Here is a 24,072-nt window from a genome sequence, read left to right on the forward strand (position 1 = left end):
AGCCCGTGCAGTTGTTTTAAACGAAAACTAAATTTGTTTTGTTATTCTAACACTGAGCTATGTGGCTCTTTTTTCAGACGCGAACTGGCCATCACAAATGATAGCTCAAAGAAGTGGCTTATCGCGTGGAATTATTTTAGCAGCCAAATACAGTACAGCACTTTAAACCAGCGCTTCTTAACCTTTACTGCAGTCTGCATCCCCCATTTGGTTCTCACAAAGGGCATCTCGCACCCCAGATTAAGAACCGCCGCTCTAAACGCATGTTTCACAATGTGGAGGGGAAAGACTGGAGGACCCGGAGAAAAATCCACGCCACCACGGGGAAAAGACATGCAACCTCCAAATATACAGCAGACGTCAGGGTCGGGATCGAACCCACGACCTCATGTATACCAGACGAAGTAGTTAACATCTCCCGGCCACTGCGGCGCTTTGTCAGGTCACTGCTGGCGGAAGGGGCTCCACTCGTGGGGCGCTCGTCTCCGAGTGCCAGCGGTCGGAAACAAAAATAACAAGGTAGACATTTTTTTGACGAATTAGGTTAAAAAAACCCAACTTATCAAAAGCTGCAATGTATTTGGAATACGAGACGGTGATGGTCCTTTAAAGAGCCGCAGGTTGCCGACCCCTGGTCTAGACTTTACCTTGGGCAGCCCCACCGGGTCTCACGCATTTTCAGGAGGGTCATGCCAAGATTTTGCAGTAGGGGACGACGTTGCTGTAATCCCAAATCTGCATTTTGCTGTTAACTTTTGAGCATTGGGATGTTTGGCCAATACCAATGACCTTGTATGGTGTTTCTTTGGCTATGGGGAGAAAATTGGAGGAAATCCAAGCAGAACAGGGGGAGAACATGCAAACTCCAAGGTAATTCTTGCTGTGCGGCACAAGTGCTACCACTGTGCGACCCTATCGTCCTAAGTGTTGTATCTTCCTGGCCTTTGTTCAGTACAGTACACTGGGAGGCCGTGGGGTTTGGTGATGTCAACAACTGAGAGGATACAGATCTTATAAACCCAAATCCACATTTATTTAATTGTATGAAAACAAATTATATCCTTACAATTATTACAATACAAATAAGTGTGAGGGTGTGTGACATGTAGTTATTGGCAATACAGGGTACAAGGTGGCATGAAAAAGAGTGGAATGATAAACATAACGCCCATTATCCACGACTCTATTAGCCTCGGCTGATATTATCCACCAGAGCTGAAGGGTTCCCCGAAAACAATTACCCGTTGGTAACAGGCTCCGCAATCTGGGTCCCACATAACATGTAGGATAAGAGGGTGTTCTCCTGCAATACTGTACTGCCACGTGGTGTGGTGCAATGCATGGTGTAGGATATGGCAGGTGCTGTGTGCTGGCATATTGGTAGGGCGTGGTGTACTGTGGGGGGACTGTGCACTAAAAATACGCCTCGTTTTTTTATCGAAAATCACAGTCGCCATCACACGCCACGTGCAGCGTCATACAAAGTCACATCTTCACGTGTCGTCATGTGTCGCCAAGCATGTCACATGTCCTGCACGCTCCACTTGTGGGCCTCTAAGTTGCGTGCTTTCCTCTCGGAGATTTGAGTAAATCTCTTCGTCTCGAAGCCGTTCGACCTGGGAAACGAGAGACAAAGACAAAAACCCACCCGTTTCAGTCTGAACAGACTTGGGGCAAGTGCTGTTAGGGAGCACCAATGTAGGCTGGCATGACACACGAGAGGGTGGGTGGCCAGCGCCACGCCCGGCCGCCTTTGTCTCCCTAGTGGCGATGTTTACACACAGCACCAGGTACTCATTTCAGGCTGAATCTACCCAGGGGAGGCCCAGGACCTGTTCAGATAATCGTCACTGGTATTGGCCGCGAGGGGGAAATTAACTTGGGTCGCGGGGTTTGTAGCGCAGCGTGCTAAGCGCTACACTACCACTCCCCACGAGAATACACACAAACACACATGATTGTTTTACATTCAATCTCTGTAACGCAAGAGTGTGCATTCAATGTACACTGAATATGCTATTATTGTTAAGCTTGTTTACCCAGAAAAGCCTCAATGAGGCTCACCTTTTCAGGATGTATGCAGCAAATGTATGCAGTATGGGACAAGGATTATTATAATTGTATTAATATTGCATAATGTATGCTAATTGCATCTCAAAACTCTGAACATCACACACCACATTAACGTAACACAAACACGATCAAGGATAGAGGAAAACACAACATACGCAAGATGGGGTGTCAGTAAACACATCGGCTCCCTGACATCAACAAAAGTCTAGTGAATAATAACATTAATGTATGCAATCCCACTTTAGTAATTAGCTGGTAATATATTGCTATAACTATAGACCATGACTTTGGCACACAATAGCCTACTCTTGTGAATGACGTCAGGGGATCTTTAAAGTCCATTGGGAAGCAGATGGTGTGTATTTTTTGGCGAATACACCCACAGAAATAGCAAGGGCATCTACCTGGATTCGAACCGTGAACTTCTGCAGCAAGCGGTGACCTCACGACAACCTCAACCACGAGGACATTCACCGCTTGTAAGTACAGTGCGGGGAGGGGGGGGGCTAGCCGAGTGGTTTGCGCCCTGCGCTGTACATCCGGCAACCCGAGTTTGATACCCGACCTTGGCAAACATCGATAACGGTGGGAGATATTTGAACCGGATTTGGCTGTCCCCACTTCACCAACCCGCAGTGGACAGTGTGGTGAAATAAGGTCACATAACCCCCATGACCAACGTGGTGTGGATAGGCCTCATCCAGCCATGGATTGACCGTAAGGCTGACAATAAATGATATTAAGTTGACAAATGACCGTGCAACGAATCCGTACAGCAAGTTACGTGACATTATTTCTGTCTATTTATCTCTCGGGCTTTTCCGATGAATTAACAAGATAATCAATCTTAAGAGTTGCAAAAAGCATGTCACAGCCATGATGAAATTTGTTCCACCCTGAACAGGATGTGCGTGTGTGCTACGTACTTTACAGGTATGAAGAAATATCTGACATTCTTGTGCTATAAATAGTAACAAACGTAGGACGACTTCACTTACGCCGACGTGATGTCAAGCAGGCACGTTACATAATCATTGACGATAAGTGTAAGAAATAAGCAACGGCTAAGAGTGCTACGCTTCGCATTGCAGAGGAAGACTTCGTGCCTCTTTATACAATAACGAGCATCATTCCAGTGAAGTGACATGGAGTGAGCATTATGACAGCCACAGCGGTGCTTTGCCCAGCTTGTCAGAGGGTGTCGCGCTACGCTCATCATTCTCATTAAGCATGGGGAGTGTATACACAACAGAATGATCACACAGTATAACCAACCAGGGACAAGCTCTATCTCCAATCTGTGATTCTTTACCCGCAACTTCTCTGAAAATAATAGGTACGAGCCAGGTGGCCTTTGACCAAATAGCCTGGAATGTGGTCTCGTTCTCATCAGATTCTTAGAATATTGAGCCCGAATAAAGCTTGGATGGATGACCACCATGCATGACAGGTATTGTAGGCAATAGACTAAGGGGCTGCATGGTGTAGCAAGAGGGCAGACAAGCAAAATCCATTGTTGTACCGCACTTCTATGCTCCGCACCATCATCAACCCGCACTGTGTAGTGTGAAGTATGGTTAGGCAACTTCCGTAACTTGCACAGTGTGGGGAGGCACTCATTCAGCAGCGAATTGCCAAAAGGCTATACATGTACACAGGTGGCTTGGTGATCAGAGCACTCAGCATAACTGTAATTATCGCTATTAACCAACAGTACTTGCCTTATGAAAAGTCTTGAATCAAAGATCATGCCACTCAGTAATTGTTTGAGCAAAGGAACACATTACTCTGGCATTTGTTAAATACACAGAACCATTTGTTGGAACGTTGACGTAAGACACTTTTTACAAACCATTCACAAAAGTAGGTCACAATGTACAAGTTGGCTATTGCGAATAGAGCTGCAAAAATCTCAACTCACCCTTACCGACGTAATTATCATCACTAAGGTCCGTCAGTCTCCTCCTCAGCTAAAGGGCATAGGCCCATGTGTAAACACAGGCAAAGAAAAAAGACAAACACCCCCTTATAGCCCTTGTAAGACTGTTGGGGCAAGTGTTGATAGCAAGTAACAGCTATGAAGACCAGCAAGGTATACACGAGGGGGTGGGTGGCCAACACCACGCCCGGCTGCCGTCTCTCCCGAGTGCTGATTGCTGATGTTAACACACCGCACCAGGTACTAATTTTAAGTTGAGCCAATCTAGGGGAGGCACAGGACCAGTTCAAATATTCACCACTGTTATTGGCCGCGAGCGGAAATCGAACTTAGGTCCCCGGATTCACAGCAAAGTGCACTCACCACTAAAACAAACACGGACACACACACACCCAGGGCAATGTTCAGGTTGTATTTTGAGTTGATTTGGGAAGTGCACATCAAGGTGATGACGCACAAGACACGTGTTCGTAGACACAAACATGCACGTGAGTATGCACAGACATGCGCACAGGCATACACCCATACTAAAATTACGGGCACAAATATCCCCTGCAGCTTTTGACAGCCTCTGGGACATGTGCTGTTAGTGAGCACCTATGAAGGCCGGCAAAGCACACGAGGGGGTGGTGTGTAGGCAGTCCTGCACCCAGCCACCTTTGTCTCCTCAGTGCTCATGTTTACACACTGCTCAAGGTACTCATTTAAGGTTGAGTTCACCTAGTGCAGGCAGAGATCTAGTTCAAATATTCACCACGGATACTAATTGTGGCCGGGAATCCAAATTCAGGTAACTAGGTAAGTAGGTGATGTGCAAAGTCAAAGACCCCCATATAGCCTTAATAGACTTTTTGGGCAAGTGTTGTGAGGCGTGGTGGGTGGCCAGCACCATGCCTGGCTGCCTTTGTCTCACTATTGCCAATGTTAACACACTGAACCAAATATTCATTTGAGGCTAAGTCGACCTACGGGAGGCCCACGACCAGTTCAGATAATTATCACTAGTGTTAGCCGTGAGTGGGAATCGTACTCAGGTCGCTACGTTCGTAGCACAGCACGCTAACCACTGCGCCACCTTTCCACACACACACACAGGACGTGCGGGTCCCTCACCTGTCCACGCCATCCCATCTGTGCCCCGGCCAGATGTTGTAGCGGTTGGCGGTGGGAGCTGGACCAGAATAGCGTGGCTTAGCTGAGAACACAACACAACAACGTAACATAAAGCACAAAGCGTCTTTAGGAATTACGGCACATTAGGACAGAACCCTAAACAACCTGAAAACATTGGCTAAGACAAAAGCATCCACAACAAGATAGTTGTGAAAGTGTGACACCGCTACTTATTTGTCTGGACGAGTGGCACCCTTGTCTCTCGAGTCACCTGGGTGAGTGCAACCAAGACATCTCATTCAGTCGCAGCAGTTCGTGCTCGTCCTTCTGTCTGGGTAAGTCGTGTCCAAGCAAGTTCTACTCTGGTGTTTGGATGTCTCGGCGAGTTGTACCCTGAATTTATTTGGATGACAGGACTCATTGATCTGGATGAAGCGGTGATGGCCGGTTGAGGGACTCGGATATAGGCCTTTGAACTCAAGCGCTAAAAGAAGTATATCTAGTTCTGTACAGGAGAGCCATGCCCGAGTTTCAAGGTATGTTTTGCACAGTCGTACCCATGTGTGTACTTGAGCTAACTGTACCCATATTTTACAATGTTTTTTCGTGGCTTACCCATTGGTCTTAATTGATCTAGGCCACGCATTCCTCATGTCTCCGTCCGGATTGCTCAGACGGCTCAGGACACATCGGCGAGTCGAACCCATACATCTCATTTTGTCCGCGGTCAAAGCTGTCTGGCCCTGTGTATACGTTTGTCTGCGCGAATCGGACCCGCTTGTCCTGGCTTGTCCGACTTGTCCGGGCGAGACAACAGCTTGGCCATGGGGTCCCCGTCCCTCATTTTCGCCCTCAGCATGGCGTCCAGTTCGGCATCATCACGGTAACGGGCCAGGGGGCGGCTCGCCGCGTGCGCGTCGTCGTCACGGCTGCGCTGCTCGGCTTCCACCTGCGCCAGCCTGCGCGGTTACAATCACGCGTGTGTCATCATCATCATCATCAACACGATCCATGTGGGCAGATAGCCCGTAGGTGTCCACTGCGCATTTCATCATTTGCTTCCACTTTCCTCTGTCTCAAGTAGTGCACGTTTTTCTGGCACCAATCACTTATGTCCGTCAAGCCATTATCTGTTAGATCTTCCTCTCTTTTCGGTTCCTTCCATTTTTGCAAACACACTTTAAATCTTCCTGAACTAAAACTAAACAATTTTTATTTTACCAGGTAAGGCCCACTGAGCTATGTAGCTCTTTTTCAGAAGCGACCTGGCCACAAATGAGAGCTCAACAAAATGTGGCTTATTATCATGTGGAAATTAATAGCAGATAAATACTCTAAACGCGTGTTGTTAATTCTAAATGTGGAGGGGAGAAACTGGAGGTAAATTAACATGACCACGGGGAGAACATGCAAACCCCAAATATACAGGCGTCAGGGTTGGAGTCGAACCCACGACCTCTTGTATACCAAGCGAGATAATTAACATCTCGCCACCGCGGTACCCTCTATCTCACCACAAGCAAAAACATCCCCTATATAGCCTGAAGAGACTGTTGGGGCAAGTGTCGATAGCGAGCATCTATGAAAGCAGGCATGGCACACGTGGGGGCGGGTCGACAGCACCAAGCCCGGTCATCGTCTATCTCCCCAGTGCTCATGTTTACACACCAGGTACTCATATAAGACCGAGTTGACCGTGGAGAGGCTTAAAATCGGTTTTGATACCACTCGCCACTGACGTTAGCCGTGGCCAGAAATCAAACGTCGGCTACTGATGTGCTAAGCACTGGACACTACCACTCCGCCCTGCACACAAGCGTGCATGCATGCATTCAAACATGTATGCACCCGTGTCCCCAGGTTCGGTATTTCTCCTGTCTCTTCTGTTCCTCTGCTGCCTCCTGCTCTTTCACCAGCTTTTCCTGCTGCAGGTCTCGCACACGTCCCTGCCGATCACGGAACACGGTGCTGGCCTCCCGCGATGCCTCTACGCGGAGAAACGGGGGAACATGGGCACACACAAGAGCGCAATGCTGGTCACGCCAAAACAGGTTTGCATGGAGACATGGGGGTCACACATGGACACAAGGAGACACAGAGCTCCTCTCCTCATTCGGTGCTTTCACACAGAGACATGTATGCACAAACAGAAACATAAGACAAAACCAAAACACACACACTCACAAACAGAAAACACACACAAAGCAAAACACGCACACACTAAACAAAAAACGCACACATACAGCATGTCAAAAGTAAAACCAGACACCCTGAAGGAACACACACAACAAAACAGACACAATCATGACAAAATACGTAACAAGGCAGAGATATAATCACCAACAAACGTACAACGAGACAATCACCAGAGGTGGGAATACAGGTAAGTGAAGGGGAACCAGGAGGTGAGCTCTTACGCTGGAGCTCCAGGGCATTCGTCTCCGCCGCCTCCTTGCGCTCACGCTCTCGCTCTTTCCTCACTATCGCCACGGGAACCAGGCCACCCTGGGACACAAAGACAAACATCACCCGTGTTGCCTTTAACAGACTGTTGGGGCAAGTGTTGTTGGAGAGCACCTATAAAAGCCGACACGGCACACAAGGGCGGTGGTGGATGGCCGGGGACCACGCCCGGCCACTTGTCTCTCGAGTGGCAATGTTTACACATTGCACAAGGTACTCAATTGAGGCCTAGTCGACTTAGGGGATGCCCAGGACAGGTTCAAATAATCGTCCCTAGTGTTAGCCGTGAAGCAAAACACACGCAAACACACATACGAATACACAGTAATAATGAAAACCTCCCAGAGCCCACAATTCTCAGCGGATTGTTTTCACACCTTGAGCATCCTGCGTGGAGGAGAGAGGTTGCCGTTGGCATTCCTGTCCGGAAGAGACATATCCGAGTCTGAGTCTTGCTGGCTTTCAGCACGATTCGAACCCTTTCCTGCATCTTCCCCCACTTTCCCTTTCCTCCTCATGGATTTTATCGACTCTTCGGCTCTGCGTCTGTTTACAGGTGACATATCCAAGTCCGAGTCTTGCTGGCTTTCCGCAGGATTCCAACCCTTCCCTCGATGTTCCCCCACTTTCCCTGTCCTCCTTAGGGATTTTACCGACTCTTCTGCTCTGCGTCTGTTCACAGGTGACATATCCAAGTCCGAGTCTTGCTGACTTCCCGCACGATTCAAACCCTTTCCTGCATCTTCCCCCACCTTGCCTGTCCTCTTTTGGGATTTTCCTGATTCTTTTGCTCTGTGCCTCTTTACAGGTGAAAGATCAGAGTCCGAGTCTGGCGGACTCCTCAGGTGCTTCTGGGAAGTTCTCCCATCATTCCCCTCATCTTTTGTGCGGGTTCTCCCCGCGTTCCTTGGGTCTGCAGGCGTCTCCTTTTTTCTCTCCTGGGGAAGGGATGAATCGGAATCCACGTCGGAGTTGCAATCATGCCGAGTGCTGGCGTGCTTTCGCAAATTTTTCCCGGTTTTCTCAAAAACTTTAGCATGTCCAGATTTTTCAGAAATCTCTCGAGCCCCTTCCGACCGCTCCCGTTCCCTCCCTTTCCATGGAGGCGATGCATCAGAGCCAGAATTATACTTGGAATGCTGTAGCTTGTTTTTAGTTTTCGGCTCATGCTCCGAGTCAGAGTTGGAGTCATGGCGGTTGGAATTCTGGGGGCTTTTCTGGATCACGGCGCCCTTGAAAGCACGTCCGGAATCGGAGTCGGAGTCGGTGTCATGCCTCTGTCTAGAGAGAGGCAAGGGGAGACAGAGGCACAGTAGAGAACAGGAAGTAGTTAAGAAGTGGACAGAGAGGAATTTGGGGAATGTGTGGTAAGAGAAATGGAAATGAGAGGAGCGAATTAATGACATTTACCTGTATTGTACACACACACCTTTAACCTGTTAAGAATATGAGCGTGATATGAGATAAAATAAATTTGTACGTCGCATTATAATGCAAATTAAATTAAATTGGTACATTTGGTATTTGCGCTATTTTCATTACAAAGCTGTTGTTTCACAGAAGATTACAGTTTGCAGTAGTTTCGTAATATGGGGTGATTCTGATATCCGACTTTATCCAATGAGATAAATTCCAAATAATTTTCAAATTTGCAAAAATTGGATTGAGACTTTGGCCCACATGCCCTACTATTTCTCAAACAGCATCAAGGGATCTTTAATATCCACTGTGAAACAGACGGCGTGGAGTTAGTTTTTTTTGCTTAATACAACAGCAGTATTAACCAGGCTGGACGCTGGGCTCGAACTGCAAACCTCTGCAATGAGTGGCAGATGTGCTATCACACGGTAGCAGACCAATCCCTATGCTGTTAGGCAAAACTCCTTTTACTGCTGGTGAGCAAGAAAATCTACGATCCATAGTTTGACAGAAAAGAGCAAGTACAATCATCAGACACGTGTTGCCATGACTGACATTGTTGGCCAACAGAAAAGTAAAACCTCAGCCTTTGTCTCACATCTTTTAATGGTCTACGTTAAACAACTCAACTGCATACCATTCCGCTATACAGAAAAAAGTCTGGTTTACTCTGTGTCTGTGGGGGGCGGCGGTTCAACTTAACAAAGTGTAACATCAAACTTATCAAATATTTGTCATTGTTCACGGCATTTGGCAGAGACCAATAAATTAACCGAGTCTTAAAGGTTATATATCAGTACTAAGTTTATTATAGGCCAAGGTACAGATCCAGTCTTAGCGGTTCTAGGATACGGCCATTTGTTTGCACTGCTGCACAAGATGAATCCTGCATTCACATCATTACCTCGTGTTCTCATCCGTCGTGTTTTCATCAGAATCATCTGCACAACCACAAACATCACCATCGACAATAATCATAACCAGCATCAACACTTGTTTCCATCGCTTATCAGTATCGTCAGTCATCAAAAATTGGTTACGCTAATTGAATTAACCAACACTACTACACCCTTTGTATTCTTGCGTATGGCAATATGTTCAAGAGCTAGACGCCAATGTGTAGGTCTGTTAGTCATGAGAGGGATTCGTGTAATTTTGCTATTCTTCCCTCATTGAAGGATACAGTGGTTTACTCTATGGTCTATAGTTTCGGTTGCTTGGCCTTAACCGCACTCCTGTGGCTTTTCTTTAATTGTACATTCATGAAGGAGATGTACACATCGGCCTGTTGATGTTCCGATGCGGTTGATGGTTGCGTGACCCTTTATATTTCCCACAGCAGGTGAGCTCACCTTGGCCAAGCAACTTCCACTTGCTGTTTGTTCGAAACTCCTCCATCCTTTGCAGGTGCAGAGGTCGCTCATCGACGAACTCCGCAACCTAAACAACCATAAACACCAAAGACAAAGATGCCCCTATAACCTAAATAGATTTCTGGGGCAAGTGCTGTTCACAAGCAACTATGAAGGCTGGCACGATACACCAAGGGGTGGATGGACAGCACCACAACCGCCTTTGTCTCCCCAGTGGCAATGTTTACGCACTGCGCAAGGTACTAATTTGATGCCGAGTCAGATTAAGAGAGATCCAGGACCAGTTCAGATCATCGTCACGACCGCTCCCCACCACCACCACAACCACACACAACATCACTGCCAGTGAGTGTCTGGGAACGCCACCACGTGGCCAGGAGCATTGTCATACCAGCAATGCACCTCCGATTAGCACGGTTGGTTATGTACGGCGCGAAAAAAGCTCAACGTACAAACAATTATTTCATCTGAGGAACTTTGAGACGAATTCCCTCGCGTGCAAGGGTTATCTCTAAGGACAATGGTTTCCTCTCGAATGGCAAGCACACTCGTTAATTGAATTGACCAAACATCCCGAAGCAGTGGCCCTTCTAAAAAAAAGGTATCTTTAGACTCAAGTGAGGAAATCCTGTGTAACATTTAGGGGGACTGACTTCACAAACCCTGTTATATGCTACTCGTCATAAGCAGCAACAGAGTGGGTGCGCTAAGGATTTTGCGTGCACGTTTGGGTGATCGCAGTCCGGTAGATGACGTGACGTGCGCTCGAGCGTTACCAAGGGGACCTCCTCTTCCTCCGCCGCCTTGTTGGCGTCATCATCGGCAACCACAGGTATCCTCCAATCCACATCGTCGTCAATGATACGAACCCTGCACACACACACACGAGCAGATGTGCTGTCACCACGCCACGGCAAGTAGAAGTTGCTTCCATCACCTCCCATTAGGCTGCGTACGGTGCGAAAGAAGTGCAACGTACTGCGCATGCATCATGACCATCACAATCATCAGCACCATCATCACTAATGACAAATATCCCCCGTATAGCCTTAACAGGCTGTTGGGGCAAGTGTTGTTAGTGAGCACCTATGAATGCCTGTCTCCTCTGTGGCGATGTCTTTATGCACCACGACCAGGTGCTCATTTGAGGCCGAGTCGACCTAGGGGGAGGTCCAGGATCGGATCAGATAATCATCACCGGTGTTGGCCGTGAGCGGCAATCGAACTCTGGTCATAGCCGGGTTCGTAGCGCGGCGCGCTAAACCGCTACACCCACCGCTCCCCATCATCACCACCACCAACATCACTATCAAAACCACCATCACTACCAACAACAACAACACCCGCCATTCGTCACTAAGTTGCGGTGACGTCACCACGGCGCCTGTGCCAAGCCATGTGCACGTTGAGGCCACGTTAAGCGTCGAACTCCCGCTGGCAGGAGGTCACAGGGCAGACCCAGGTGCCATGGGGTCGACTGACCCCTGGCACCATCACTACCACCCGGTACTTCCATCAAGCCCCGCGTAGGCCGTGCTCGCCCTTGCGCCCACTGCTCTTTGTCCCGTGTGCCCCCCCCCCCCCGTGCCGCCGCCCACGCACCCCTCGCGGTTCTCGACGCCGCGCTTGCGCTTGAGCTTGGCCCTGGGCTTCCCTTTGCTCGGCTGCTCCGGGGCGCCGCTCAGGTAGCGCTTGAGGTACTCGGCCCGACTCACGGCCGCCATGCTTGGCGGTGGTGGTGGTGGCGGCGATGACGTCAACGGTCGTCACGCCGCTGTCACCGGCGAAGCGGACGGCGCGATGACGTAAGCACGTCGCTGGGCTTTAACGCCGCACGTGGGAGGGGAGCCGCGCCGCCGTACGTGGAAGGGGGCGCACGTGGGGGGGGTGGCGCACGTGGGGGGGGGGGGGTGGCGCACGTGGGGGGGGGGGCGCACGTGGGGGGGGGCGCACGTGGGGGGGGACGTAACGTGGGGGGGGGGCGCACGTGGGGGGGGGGGGCGCACGTGGGGGGGGGGGGGGCGCGCTGTGCCGCGTCGCCGCACGTGGGGGCACCACGCGCAAGGTGCACCTAGCCGGGCACACAAGCGGGCTTTGAAGGTGACGTCCCCGCCACCTAGTGGCGAACGATCGGTTGCTGTAATGTTGACACGAGGTCGGGGTGGGTTTAAATCATTATTACTGGGGCAGTTTTATTTGTATAATTCCTCTACTCTTTTGTTGTTATTTCGCTTGTTTTACCCAGGAAAGTCCCACTGGGTCTCACGTCTCCTATTCTGGAGGGGTTCCTGCCAAGTTTTCACAGCCGCGGGTGATGATTGTTGCTGTGTTGTGTAACCCCAATGGAGTCATTCATTTGCAGTGATTTTTTAATGTTCATTTTAGACCATGACGCCGACACACAGTGGCCGAACTCTTGCGAATAATGTCACGGGATCTTTATTTCCTTAAAATAATCATGTGATGCGTGGCGACGTTACCCGTTCAACAGAAAAATCCCCACGTTTCCACGTGAACCCGTCACTTGTTATTTTGTATGGCTTATGCTGATATAGAGGCAACAGCCGTACATTACTGAACAGCGTGATCCATATTTCTTGTGACCTTCAATTGATTAACCCCTAAGATGTATTTTCCATTTGCATATTCATTTATGCTTTTAAATAAACCTTACTCTAGAAAGTATTACGTTTTAGAGAATGAAATGGGGGTTACAAGACAACTGGACCACCACGTACTGTAATTTTACATCGAGGGAGCTTGAGCCAGATGGTTGCTGTAACGTTTCGGCTAAACCATCGGGCGGCACCAGTGAGCAAGTTACAGCAAGTGAAACTTCATTTTCTTTGGTTCTTTCGGTAAAGTCACGTAGAATGAGAATAAAATAATAAATTGATAAAATAAAATAACACAAGCGTTGCGGCCGAAACGTCGTGAGAATATTATTGTGTTATTTTATTTTATCAATTTATTAATTTATTCTCATTCTACGTGGTGACTTTACCGAAAGAACCAAAGAAGATGAATCCTTGCAGTCACGAAAGCTTTAAATCGAAATGAAACTTCATTGTTCTCGATGCGAGCGCTGAAAAAGTAGCTGGCTGCTACTTTAAAAATAAAGTAGCAATACGGGTGGTGTTCTGTATTTTTTTATGTGAAAAGGACTTGCCTTCATTCGGCATTATATTCGCACAGTTGCCAATACAGAATGATACATGAGATGAGGATTTCGAGAATATGTACCCCGAGCTGCAGCTGCTATTCATTGGCGTAAATTAAAATGTTTTGCTCCGGATGACGCTGCAAAGTATTATCTGTATTTTGATTTAGCGTGCTGATCTTAAAGGTGCATTGAAACATTTGATACTCCGACTGATGCTTCTGTTGTTGTGGAGTAACTCATGCAGCCAGCTATGGCTCTAGGATTTGGTGTTACATGTTATTTATGTAGTTTATTGTAAAAATTCGGTCACAGTCCCTATGATTACTGTTACGTTGCAATTATGGCTTTATTTTTTTATTTCGAAAACATTTTTTGGTTTGGATATGTTTGTTTTGTTGTAGTACGGAGTTAGACTGATGGCCTTAATCTAAGTTTTCTTGTGGTTGTTGTTTGACTTGCATCCCACTGGTATTTTTTTGCACATAGCGTTGGTGTACGGTGCTTTTTTCAGGAATATTTTGCTGTTTTTTTCATGGATTTTCTGTTTGGACAGTCACATAGTCACTTTAAGATGTTTTCTTGTTCGTGTTTTTTTTGTTGTTGCACCCGATTCAAGAGCCGAATGGCTCACAGGGCTATACCAAAATAAACTGAAACTCTACTGGTCCAGCAAAACTGAACTGTCTTCATTGATTCAAAAATATACTCGGAACAAAGGTATATTTAGAAATAAATAGTCATCTAGATTCAGCTATTGTTTATTGCTGTGCTTGTTTCCACCTGATGACGGGCACTTGTATTGCGGCCGAAACGTCGTGATTTTATTTGTTTTATACCTACGTGACTTGACCGAAAGAACCAAAGAGTATAAATGAATAGTACCAGAATCAGAATATTTATTTATACTGGAGGAATCCGATGAGCTATACAGCTCTTTTTTCATAGATATATTACCCTGGACACCACATGGAAAGGAGGAACAGCAAATCTGACAGATTCTGTTCGACCATACTGGTACAAATGAATTAGTCTGAATCCAGAGGTCACAATTATGTGACCTAACCCAGAGAGAACCTATAACGAGTTTCGCGAAACCAGGCAGGCTTTGACAAGTCCTCGAAGAGACTGATTATGTAACCATGAACCGCATCTCAATATCAACAGGCCGATGCGCACATCTTCATAAATGGAAAATGAAAGACAAGCCAGAGTACAGTAATGAGATTGTGGCCATGTAACCCAAACCATGGACCATATGAGTAAAACCTCTGTAGTCTGCGCTCCTTTAACGAAGGAAGAAGAGCACAAAGCAGACCTTGACTGAATTAAAATTGGTAGTGCCACCGTCGACTGCCTCCAGTTTTATTACTTGTAGGCCACGCCTGCAAAAGTGACGTCTTAGAGCCCAGCCAACCAGAGCCCATCACAATAAAAATTCGACCCCGCCCCCGAAACGGCATGGGCGGGGTTTAATTAAGGGGGTGGGTATTATAAATCTGGGCGGTGTCTCATGAATATGAATCAAGGGGCGTGGTTACCTCGCGCGCTCGTTATTTTACATTTCGGGTGACGTCACATCATGCGTGTTTACGCCCCCCCCCACTCCACCACTCTGACTAAATTAATTATTCGCGAGGGAACGACGCGGGCATTAGCCGCATATTCATGTTTCCGATTAATTAATCATGCGCCGACCGCCCAATAGACGGGGGGGGGGGGCTTGCTACTGAATATTCATGAGTAAGCGATCGGGAACGAAGACGGGGAAGGGACGGGGGCGCGTGTCACGTGACACGGCCGCGTGGGCTGGGGGCGCCATGCTGCATAGGGAGGGAAGCGGTCGAGCGTCGCCGATGCGACTGAATGAGGAGGCCCTATTCGGGGTTTATTGTCACGGACCTGTCACATGCACGCTGCCTATGAGGTTTAAGTTGTTGTTTAACCAGGTGAAACTGTAAAGAGGGTATTACGTGCAAGAGTGGCCCTGGGTAAAAGGTGCATCTCTTGCAATTCCGTTGCTCACGAGCACACTGCTGGCGAAAGGGCCTTCAGTGGAGGCCCTTCACGATGGCGTCAGCCCTTCTCCACGATGGCCCCACGCACACTGGCGATGGACCCATTGGTAGCTTCTCTTGCCAAGCCAGCAGCACGTTGAACACGCCTGACTTGCTGATGAGTCCTAGAATGTCGGGACCAGAGTTTGCTTGCTTAAACAAGTTTGATATTGGGCTGGTAAGCTTCCGCTCGGCTGGAGTAAAACATTTTAAAAAAATGGCAACATGCCTTTAAAACGTGGATTTTAGTAGCCAATATCGCATATTTGTAATGCGTTAGGCCACGTAGTAGGTTTTTATGACAACATTGTCAACACACCAACCCGATAATACATTCTTAAGCTACCAATTAGCTTTTTAAGTGCAAATTGTATCAATATATTGGGCACGGGACAATCTTGGTGTCGGATCAATGTGAATAATTTTTACCATGGAAAAAAAAACGACTACGTGACCTAGCCCAAAAACAAGTCAAAAGCACATGCATTGTCGCCTATGGCCCTGCTTTTCCTTTTATTGCCAGTTAATATGTACGCGTTGTTGCGTCTATGCACCACCGCCAACGCAGCACCACCACACATCTGCTCAGAATGTAACCAGCTGTACGCCTTCTGGCGTCATCTGGTCGAGCACCAATTGGGTCGAGGCTCAAAAGAAAGCCGTCCCTTGGTGTGGACCAATCAGTTTCAAGGACAATCCATATATTATCATAGTATGTTTTTTTGTTTGCATTTTGACCGCAGGTATTGTGGTTAATGCAGTAACATGAATCCTCGTAAAAAAAGGTTTCAGTTTTGTTGCCAGAAAAAATGGTAAAAAAAACCCTTATTATTACAGAATGTGATTGTTTATAGTAATCTAAAAAAAACGCGTTTCATTTTGTGCCATAGCAACATGCCCACCGTGGCCTCACCATCTCGGGGGTGGGGCCTATAGCGGTGGTGGGGGGGTGCGTGAACGATGGGGGCGGAGTCGAGGAAGCGAATCCCGGGGTTATGGGGGCGTGGCCCGGGCGGGGGGCGGGGCCGCACGGCCAGTGCGGGCGAGCGCCGCTTGGGCTGTCAGACTGATGAAGATTGGCACGGAGGTAAGCTGCCACTCAAGGCTCTCCCTCTCGCTCCCGCCCGCCCGCCAGCCAGCGCGATCCCCCTCCTCCTCCCCTCCTCCGCCCCCCCACCACCCAACCCCCTCGCCTCCCTCCCTCCCTCCGTCTCGCCCTCACTCCCTCCCTCTCACTCACACACTCCTGCTCTTTGTTGCGCGCTCTCCCTCCTCCTCCCCACACACATATATATACATGCACGTACAGAAGACGCCTCTCTCCCCTCCTTTATGTGTGGTCGTGCTCTCCGTTTCTGCGTCCCTCCTCCCTCGTACATGCGCACTCGCCTGCACTCCCTCTCATACACAATCACTCCCTCTCATATACACAATCCCTCTCATACACACACAATCCCTCTCATACACACAATCACTCCCTCTCATACACAATCCCTCCCTCATACACACAATCCCTCTCATACACACAATCACTCCCTCTCATACACACACAATCCCTCCCTGCCAAACACACAATCCCTCTCATACACACAATCCCTCTCACACACACAATCCCTCCCTCTCATCCCTCTCATACACACAATCCCTCCCTCATACACACAATCCCTCACATACACACAATCCCTCTCACACAATCCCTCTCACACACACAATCCCTCTCATACACACAATCCCTCTCATACACACAATCCCTCACATACACACAATCCCTCACATACACACAATCCCTCTCACACAATCCCTCACATACACACAATCCCTCTCATACACAATCCCTCACATACACAATCCCTCTCACACACACAATCCCTCTCATACACACAATCCCTCACATACACACAATCCCTCACATACACACAATCCCTCACATACACACAATCCCTCTCATACACACAATCCCTCTCACACAATCCCTCACATACACATAATCCCTCACATACACACAATCACTCACACACACACAATCCCTCTCATACACACAATCCCTAACATACACACAATCACTCACACATACATAATCCCTCACATACACACAATCCCTCTCATACACACAATCACTCACACACACAATCCCTCACATACATACACAATCCCTCTCATACACACAATCCCTCTCATACACACAATCCCTCTCATACACAATCCCTCTCACACAATCCCTCTCATACACACAATCACACACACACAATCCCTCTCATACACACAATCACACACACACACACACAATCCCTCACATACACACAATCCCTCTCATACACACAATCCCTCTCACACACACAATCCCTCACATACACACAATCCCTCACATACACACAATCCCTCACATACACACAATCCCTGCACTCGCTCTTCGTTCACACATCATCTTGCGCTCTCATCCCTCTCCAAACACTCTCCTGCACTCCATCTTCTCACCCACTCCCTTTATCACACATACACACTCTCTGTTGGCCACCTCTCTCTACACACACACACACTCTTGGTCTTTGTTGCTGTTTCCATGTACACACGCGCCTGCTCTGTGTTGCCCTCCTTAACAAATGCAGTGCACGCTCCTGCTGTGCTACAGTACTCTGTCTTCTCCCTCCTCCCCCACACACATAAACACACTGCACGTCTGCTCTCTGTCGTAGTCTCCCTCTCACACGCTCCCCCCCACCACCACCACAGCCTCATCCCATAAATATACAGTGTACATACTCCTCTCAAAAGACTCCTAATCCCGTCTCATGCTCTCTCTCTCTCACGCACACACACACCATCTTCTGCCAGGCCTTCTCCCTCCTAAACACACTGGCACCATCTTCTCCACATACCTGCTGCCTCTCACATTCACACCCTGGTTATCCTGCCCCACCACCACCACACACTTTGTCTTGCTCTGTAACCTCTCACACAAACACGCACAGTGCTACTGTCCTCCACTATCCCCCCGTTTCTCACCATTAGCTTCACTCCCACAGCTCCTTACCTCCCTCTGCTAGACCACGTACGTTCATTCATTCATTCACCGTCCCCATCTCTTCCCTCTCTCGCCTCCCCATCCATCCTGCACTGTGCCCACGTGTCCCCTGTCTCTCTCTCCCTGTCACACACACACGATCATCTCTTGCCTCTCTCGCCTCCCCATCCATCCTGCACTGTGCCCACGTGTCCCCTGTCTCTCCCTGTCACACACGATCATCTCTTCCCTCTCTCGCCTCCCCATCCATCCTGCACTGTGCCCACGTGCCCCCTGTCTCTGTCTCTCTCACACACACACGATCATCTCTTCCCTCTCTCGCCTCCCCATCCATCCTGCACTGTGCCCACATGTCCCCTGTCTCTGTCTCTCTCTCACACACACACACGATCATCTCTTGCCTCTCTCGCCTCCCCATCCATCCTGCACTGTGCCCACGTGTCCCCTGTCTCTGTCTCTCTCACACACACACACGATCATCTCTTGCCCACTCGCCACCAACCAGACTCGGTCCGATATTGCGTCGTTCATCTCGCTCTCATTAAGGGAACATCTTCGTTGCTTCGTCGTTCGCCGCCCCCTAACTCATCCCACCCAGTCTCCTTTGCTCTGGCAACTCGACTCCCCTAACACCCCCCTCCCTCCCCCATAGCCTGGCCCGGCCTCGCTATTATTCCTCAGTCTCTGCTGCATTGTCACGATCATGCTGGAGAGTCAAGTCAATGAGTACTTGAACCGGGTCCGTGCGGTCATTGTAGTTGCAGGCGTATTCGTTGCGCGTTCTTGGGGAGAGTCTCGCTGTTACAAAGCCTTGCGAGACGACGTCAATGGATCTGTTATTTTAGTGCCAATGTAGTGTGCTCACCCCCTCATTGCAGCCATGCTCAGTGTCAAGTATGTTACTGCATGTGGAACATCTTTGGGGAAACCGTACGTAGCCCAGTTTCTTTGACTCCAACACACGCCACTGTTGGGAGTCGCGCAGAACGGTACAGTTATTTTAGTCCTGCCCTTCACAGACCCAGACGAATATATCGTATGGGTTATAATCACTGTACCGGAGTCACTTTTCACCCCGATTACAGTGAAGTTATTCGTCACTGAGACTACTGTAACCCAGCGCAGTTATTACAGTGCCGCTATTGTAGTCTGGTACAGTTACAGTGTCACTATTGTAGTCTGGTACAGTTACAGTGTCACTATTGTAGTCTAGTACAGTTACAGTGTCACTATTGTAGTCTAGTACAGTTACAGTGTCACTATTGTAGTCTAGCACAGTTAATGTCACTATTGTAGTCTAGTACAGTTACAGTGTCACTATCGTAGTCTAGTACAGTTAGTGTCACTATTGTAGTCTAGTACAGTTACAGTGGCACTATTGTAGTCTAGTACAGTTACAGTGGCACTATTGTGGTCTAGTACAGTTACAGTGTCACTATTGTAGTCTAGTACAGTTACAGTGTCACTATTGTAGTCTAGCACAGTTACAGTGTCACTATTGTAGTCTAGTACAGTTACAGTGTCGCTTTTGTAGTCTAGTACAGTTACAGTGTCACTATTGTAGTCTAGTACAGTTACAGTGTCACTATTGTAGTCTAGTACAGTTACAGTGTCACTATTGTAGTCTAGTACAGTTACAGTGTCACTATTGTAGTCTAGTACAGTTACAGTGTCACTATTGTAGTCTAGCAAAGTTACAGTGTCACTATTGTAGTCTAGTACAGTTACAGTGTCACTATTGTAGTCTAGTACAGTTACAGTGTCACTATTGTGGTCTAGCACAGTTACAGTGTCACTATTGTAGTCTAGTACAGTTACAGTGTCACTATTGTAGTCTAGTACAGTTACAGTGTCACTATTGTAGTCTAGTACAGTTACAGTGTCACTATTGTAGTCTAGTACAGTGGCAGTGACACCATTGTAGTCTAGCACCGTTACAGTGTCACTATTGTAGTCTAGTACAGTTACAGTGTCACTATTGTAGTCTAGTACAGTTAGTGTCACTATTGTAGTCTAGCACAGTTACAGTGTCACTATTGTAGTCTAGTACAGTTACAGTGTCACTATTGTAGTCTAGCACAGTTACAGTGACACCATTGTAGTCTAGTACAGTTACAGTGTCACTATTGTAGTCTAGTACAGTTACAGTGTCGCTATTGTAGTCTAGCACAGTTACAGTGTCACTATTGTAGTCTAGTACAGTTACAGTGTCACTATTGTAGTCTAGTACAGTTACAGTGTCACTATTGTAGTCTAGTACAGTTACAGTGTCACTATTGTAGTCTGGTACAGTTACAGTGTCACAATTGTAGTCTAGTACAGTTACAGTGGCACTATTGTAGTCTAGTACAGTTACAGTGTCACTGTTGTAGTCTAGTACAGTTACAGCGTCACTATTGTAGTCTAGTACAGTTACAGTGTCTCTATTGTAGTCTAGTACAGTTACAGTGTCGCTATTGTAGTCTAGTACAGTTACAGTGTCACTATTGTAGTCTAGTACAGTTACATTGCCACTATTGTAGTCTAGTACAGTTACAGTGTCACTATTGTAGTCTAGTACAGTTACAGTGTCACTATTGTAGTCTAGAACCTTTACAGTGTCACCATTGTAGTCTAGTACAGTTACAGTGGCACTATTGTAGTCTAGTACAGTTACAGTGTCACTATTGTAGTCTAGTACAGTTACAGTGTCACTATTGTAGTCCTGTACAGTTACAGTGTCGCTATTGTAGTCTAGCACAGTTACAGTGTCTCTATTGTAGTCTAGTACAGTTACAGCGTCACTATTGTAGTCTAGTACAGTTACAGTGTCACTATTGTAGTCTAGTACAGTTACAGTGTCACTATTGTAGTCTAGTACAGTTACAGTGTCACTATTGTAGTCTAGAACAGTTACAGTGTCACTATTGTAGTCTAGTACAGTTACAGTGTCACTATTGTAGTCTAGTACAGTTACAGTGTCACTATTGTAGTCTAGTACAGTTACAGTGTCACTATTGTAGTCTAGTACAGTTACAGTGCCACTATTGTAGTCTAGTACAGTTACAGTGTCACTATTGCAGTCTAGGACAGTTACAGTGTTACTATTGTAGTCTAGTACAGTTACAGCATCACTATTGTAGTCTAGTACAGTTACAGTGTCACTATTGTAGTCAGGGTGCAGTTACAGTGTCACTATTGTAGTCTAGTACAGTTACAGTGGCACTATTGTAGTCTAGTGCAGTTACAGTGTCACTGTTGTAGTCTAGTACAGTTACAGCGTCACTATTGTAGTCTAGTACAGTTACAGTGTCTCTATTGTAGTCTAGTACAGTTACAGTGTCACTATTGTAGTCTAGTACAGTTAGTGTCACTATTGTAGTCTAGTACAGTTACAGTGTCACTATTGTAGTCTAGTACAGTTACAGTGTCACTATTGTAGTCTAGTACAGTTACAGTGTCACTATTGCAGTCTAGCACAGTTACAGTGTCACTATTGTAGTCTAGTACAGTTACAGTGTCACTAGTGTAGTGTAGCACAGTTACAGTGCCACTATTGTAGTCTAGTACAGTTACAGTGTCACTATTGTAGTCTAGTACAGTTACAGTGTCACTATTGTAGTGAGGGTACAGTTACAGTGGCACTATTGTAGTCTAGTACAGTTACAGTGGCACTATTGTAGTCTAGTACAGTTACAGTGTCACTATTGTAGTCTAGCAAAGTTACAGTGTCACTATTGTAGTCTAGTACAGTTACAGTGTCACTATTGTAGTCTAGTACAGTTACAGTGTCACTATTGTGGTCTAGCACAGTTACAGTGTCACTATTGTAGTCTAGTACAGTTACAGTGTCACTATTGTAGTCTAGTACAGTTACAGTGTCACTATTGTAGTCTAGCAAAGTTACAGTGTCACTATTGTAGTCTAGTACAGTTACAGTGTCACTATTGTAGTCTAGTACAGTTACAGTGTCACTATTGTGGTCTAGCACAGTTACAGTGTCACTATTGTAGTCTAGTACAGTTACAGTGTCACTATTGTAGTCTAGTACAGTTACAGTGTCACTATTGTAGTCTAGTACAGTTACAGTGCCACTATTGTAGTCTAGCACAGTTTCAGTGTCACTATTGTAGTCTAGCACAGTTACAGTGTCACTATTGTAGTCTAGTACAGTTACAGTGTCACTATTGTAGTCTAGTACAGTTACAGTGTCACTATTGTAGTCTAGTACAGTGGCAGTGACACCATTGTAGTCTAGCACCGTTACAGTGTCACTATTGTAGTCTAGTACAGTTACAGTGTCACTATTGTAGTCTAGTACAGTTACAGTGTCACTATTGTAGTCTAGCACAGTTACAGTGTCACTATTGTAGTCTAGTACAGTTACAGTGTCACTATTGTAGTCTAGCACAGTTACAGTGACACCATTGTAGTCTAGTACAGTTACAGTGTCACTATTGTAGTCTAGTACAGTTACAGTGTCGCTATTGTAGTCTAGCACAGTTACAGTGTCACTATTGTAGTCTAGTACAGTTACAGTGTCACTATTGTAGTCTAGTACGGTTACAGTGTCACTATTGTAGTCTAGTACAGTTACAGTGTCACTATTGTAGTCTGGTACAGTTACAGTGTCACTATTGTAGTCTAGTACAGTTACAGTGGCACTATTGTAGTCTAGTACAGTTACAGTGGCACTATTGTAGTCTAGTACAGTTACAGTGTCGCTGTTGTAGTCTAGTACAGTTACAGCGTCACTATTGTAGTCTAGTACAGTTACAGTGTCTCTATTGTAGTCTAGTACAGTTACAGTGTCACTATTGTAGTCTGGTACAGTTACAGTGTCACTATTGTAGTCTAGCACAGTTACAGTGTCACTATTGTAGTCTAGCACAGTTACAGTGTCACTATTGTAGTCTAGTACAGTTACAGTGTCACTATTGTAGTCTAGTACAGTTACAGTGTCACTATTGTAGTCTAGTACAGTTACAGTGTCACTATTGTAGTCTAGTACAGTGGCAGTGACACCATTGTAGTCTAGCACCGTTACAGTGTCACTATTGTAGTCTAGTACAGTTACAGTGTCACTATTGTAGTCTAGTACAGTTAGTGTCACTATTGTAGTCTAGCACAGTTACAGTGTCACTATTGTAGTCTAGTACAGTTACAGTGTCACTATTGTAGTCTAGCACAGTTACAGTGACACCATTGTAGTCTAGTACAGTTACAGTGTCACTATTGTAGTCTAGTACAGTTACAGTGTCGCTATTGTAGTCTAGCACAGTTACAGTGTCACTATTGTAGTCTAGTACAGTTACAGTGTCACTATTGTAGTCTAGTACAGTTACAGTGTCACTATTGTAGTCTAGTACAGTTACAGTGTCACTATTGTAGTCTGGTACAGTTACAGTGTCACAATTGTAGTCTAGTACAGTTACAGTGGCACTATTGTAGTCTAGTACAGTTACAGTGTCACT

General features: G+C 46.8%; 2 protein-coding genes across 6 annotated transcripts in view; one reads left to right on the top strand and one right to left on the bottom strand.

The window, feature by feature from the left end:
- Positions 1-1,011: 1,011 nt before the first annotated feature.
- On the bottom strand, positions 1,012-12,177 carry LOC116958066 (uncharacterized). Its single transcript, XM_076072653.1, has 10 exons — positions 11,983-12,177; positions 11,157-11,250; positions 10,360-10,447; positions 9,912-9,948; positions 7,966-8,869; positions 7,543-7,630; positions 6,974-7,112; positions 5,900-6,084; positions 5,126-5,207; positions 1,012-1,616 (listed from the first exon to the last, which is right to left on the bottom strand). The coding sequence occupies exons 1-10, from the start codon at positions 12,102-12,104 to the stop codon at positions 1,523-1,525; spliced, it is 1,833 nt and encodes a 610-aa protein (XP_075928768.1). The 5' UTR covers positions 12,105-12,177; the 3' UTR covers positions 1,012-1,522.
- A 4,424-nt stretch (positions 12,178-16,601) lies between these two features.
- LOC116951933 (homeobox protein PKNOX2-like) overlaps positions 16,602-24,072 on the top strand; it is an 82,511-nt gene continuing 75,040 nt past the window's right edge. For 3 of the 5 annotated variants that reach the window (XM_032970809.2, XM_032970835.2, XM_032970817.2), the window contains exon 1: positions 16,602-16,684. In XM_032970809.2, the coding sequence (XP_032826700.2) occupies positions 16,667-16,684 (18 nt within the window). In that variant the 5' untranslated portion in view covers positions 16,602-16,666. The remainder of the gene's footprint in view (positions 16,685-24,072) is intronic. The other 2 variants (XM_032970826.2, XM_032970845.2) reach the window with 1 other exon arrangement.

Source organism: Petromyzon marinus, chromosome 3, assembly GCF_048934315.1.
Source record: "Petromyzon marinus isolate PM22_M1 ecotype Great Lakes invasive population chromosome 3, UKy_Petmar_22M1.pri1.0, whole genome shotgun sequence".
Lineage (NCBI taxonomy): Eukaryota > Metazoa > Chordata > Hyperoartia > Petromyzontiformes > Petromyzontidae > Petromyzon > Petromyzon marinus.

What these genes read in the sequence shown, in the direction of transcription:
- LOC116958066 (XM_076072653.1), bottom strand. Translation starts at nt 12,104, where the DNA reads ATGGCGGCCGTGAGTCGGGCCGAGTACCTCAAGCGCTACCTGAGCGGC. An exon ending in GTGGAAGTTGCTTGGCCAAG is followed by an intron (nt 9,949 to 10,359) that starts GTGAGCTCACCT and finishes GTGGTTGTGCAG; the next exon opens with ATGATTCTGATGAAAACACG. An exon ending in GGACAAGCCAGGACAAGCGG is followed by an intron (nt 5,208 to 5,899) that starts GTCCGATTCGCG and finishes TTGTGTTCTCAG; the next exon opens with CTAAGCCACGCTATTCTGGT.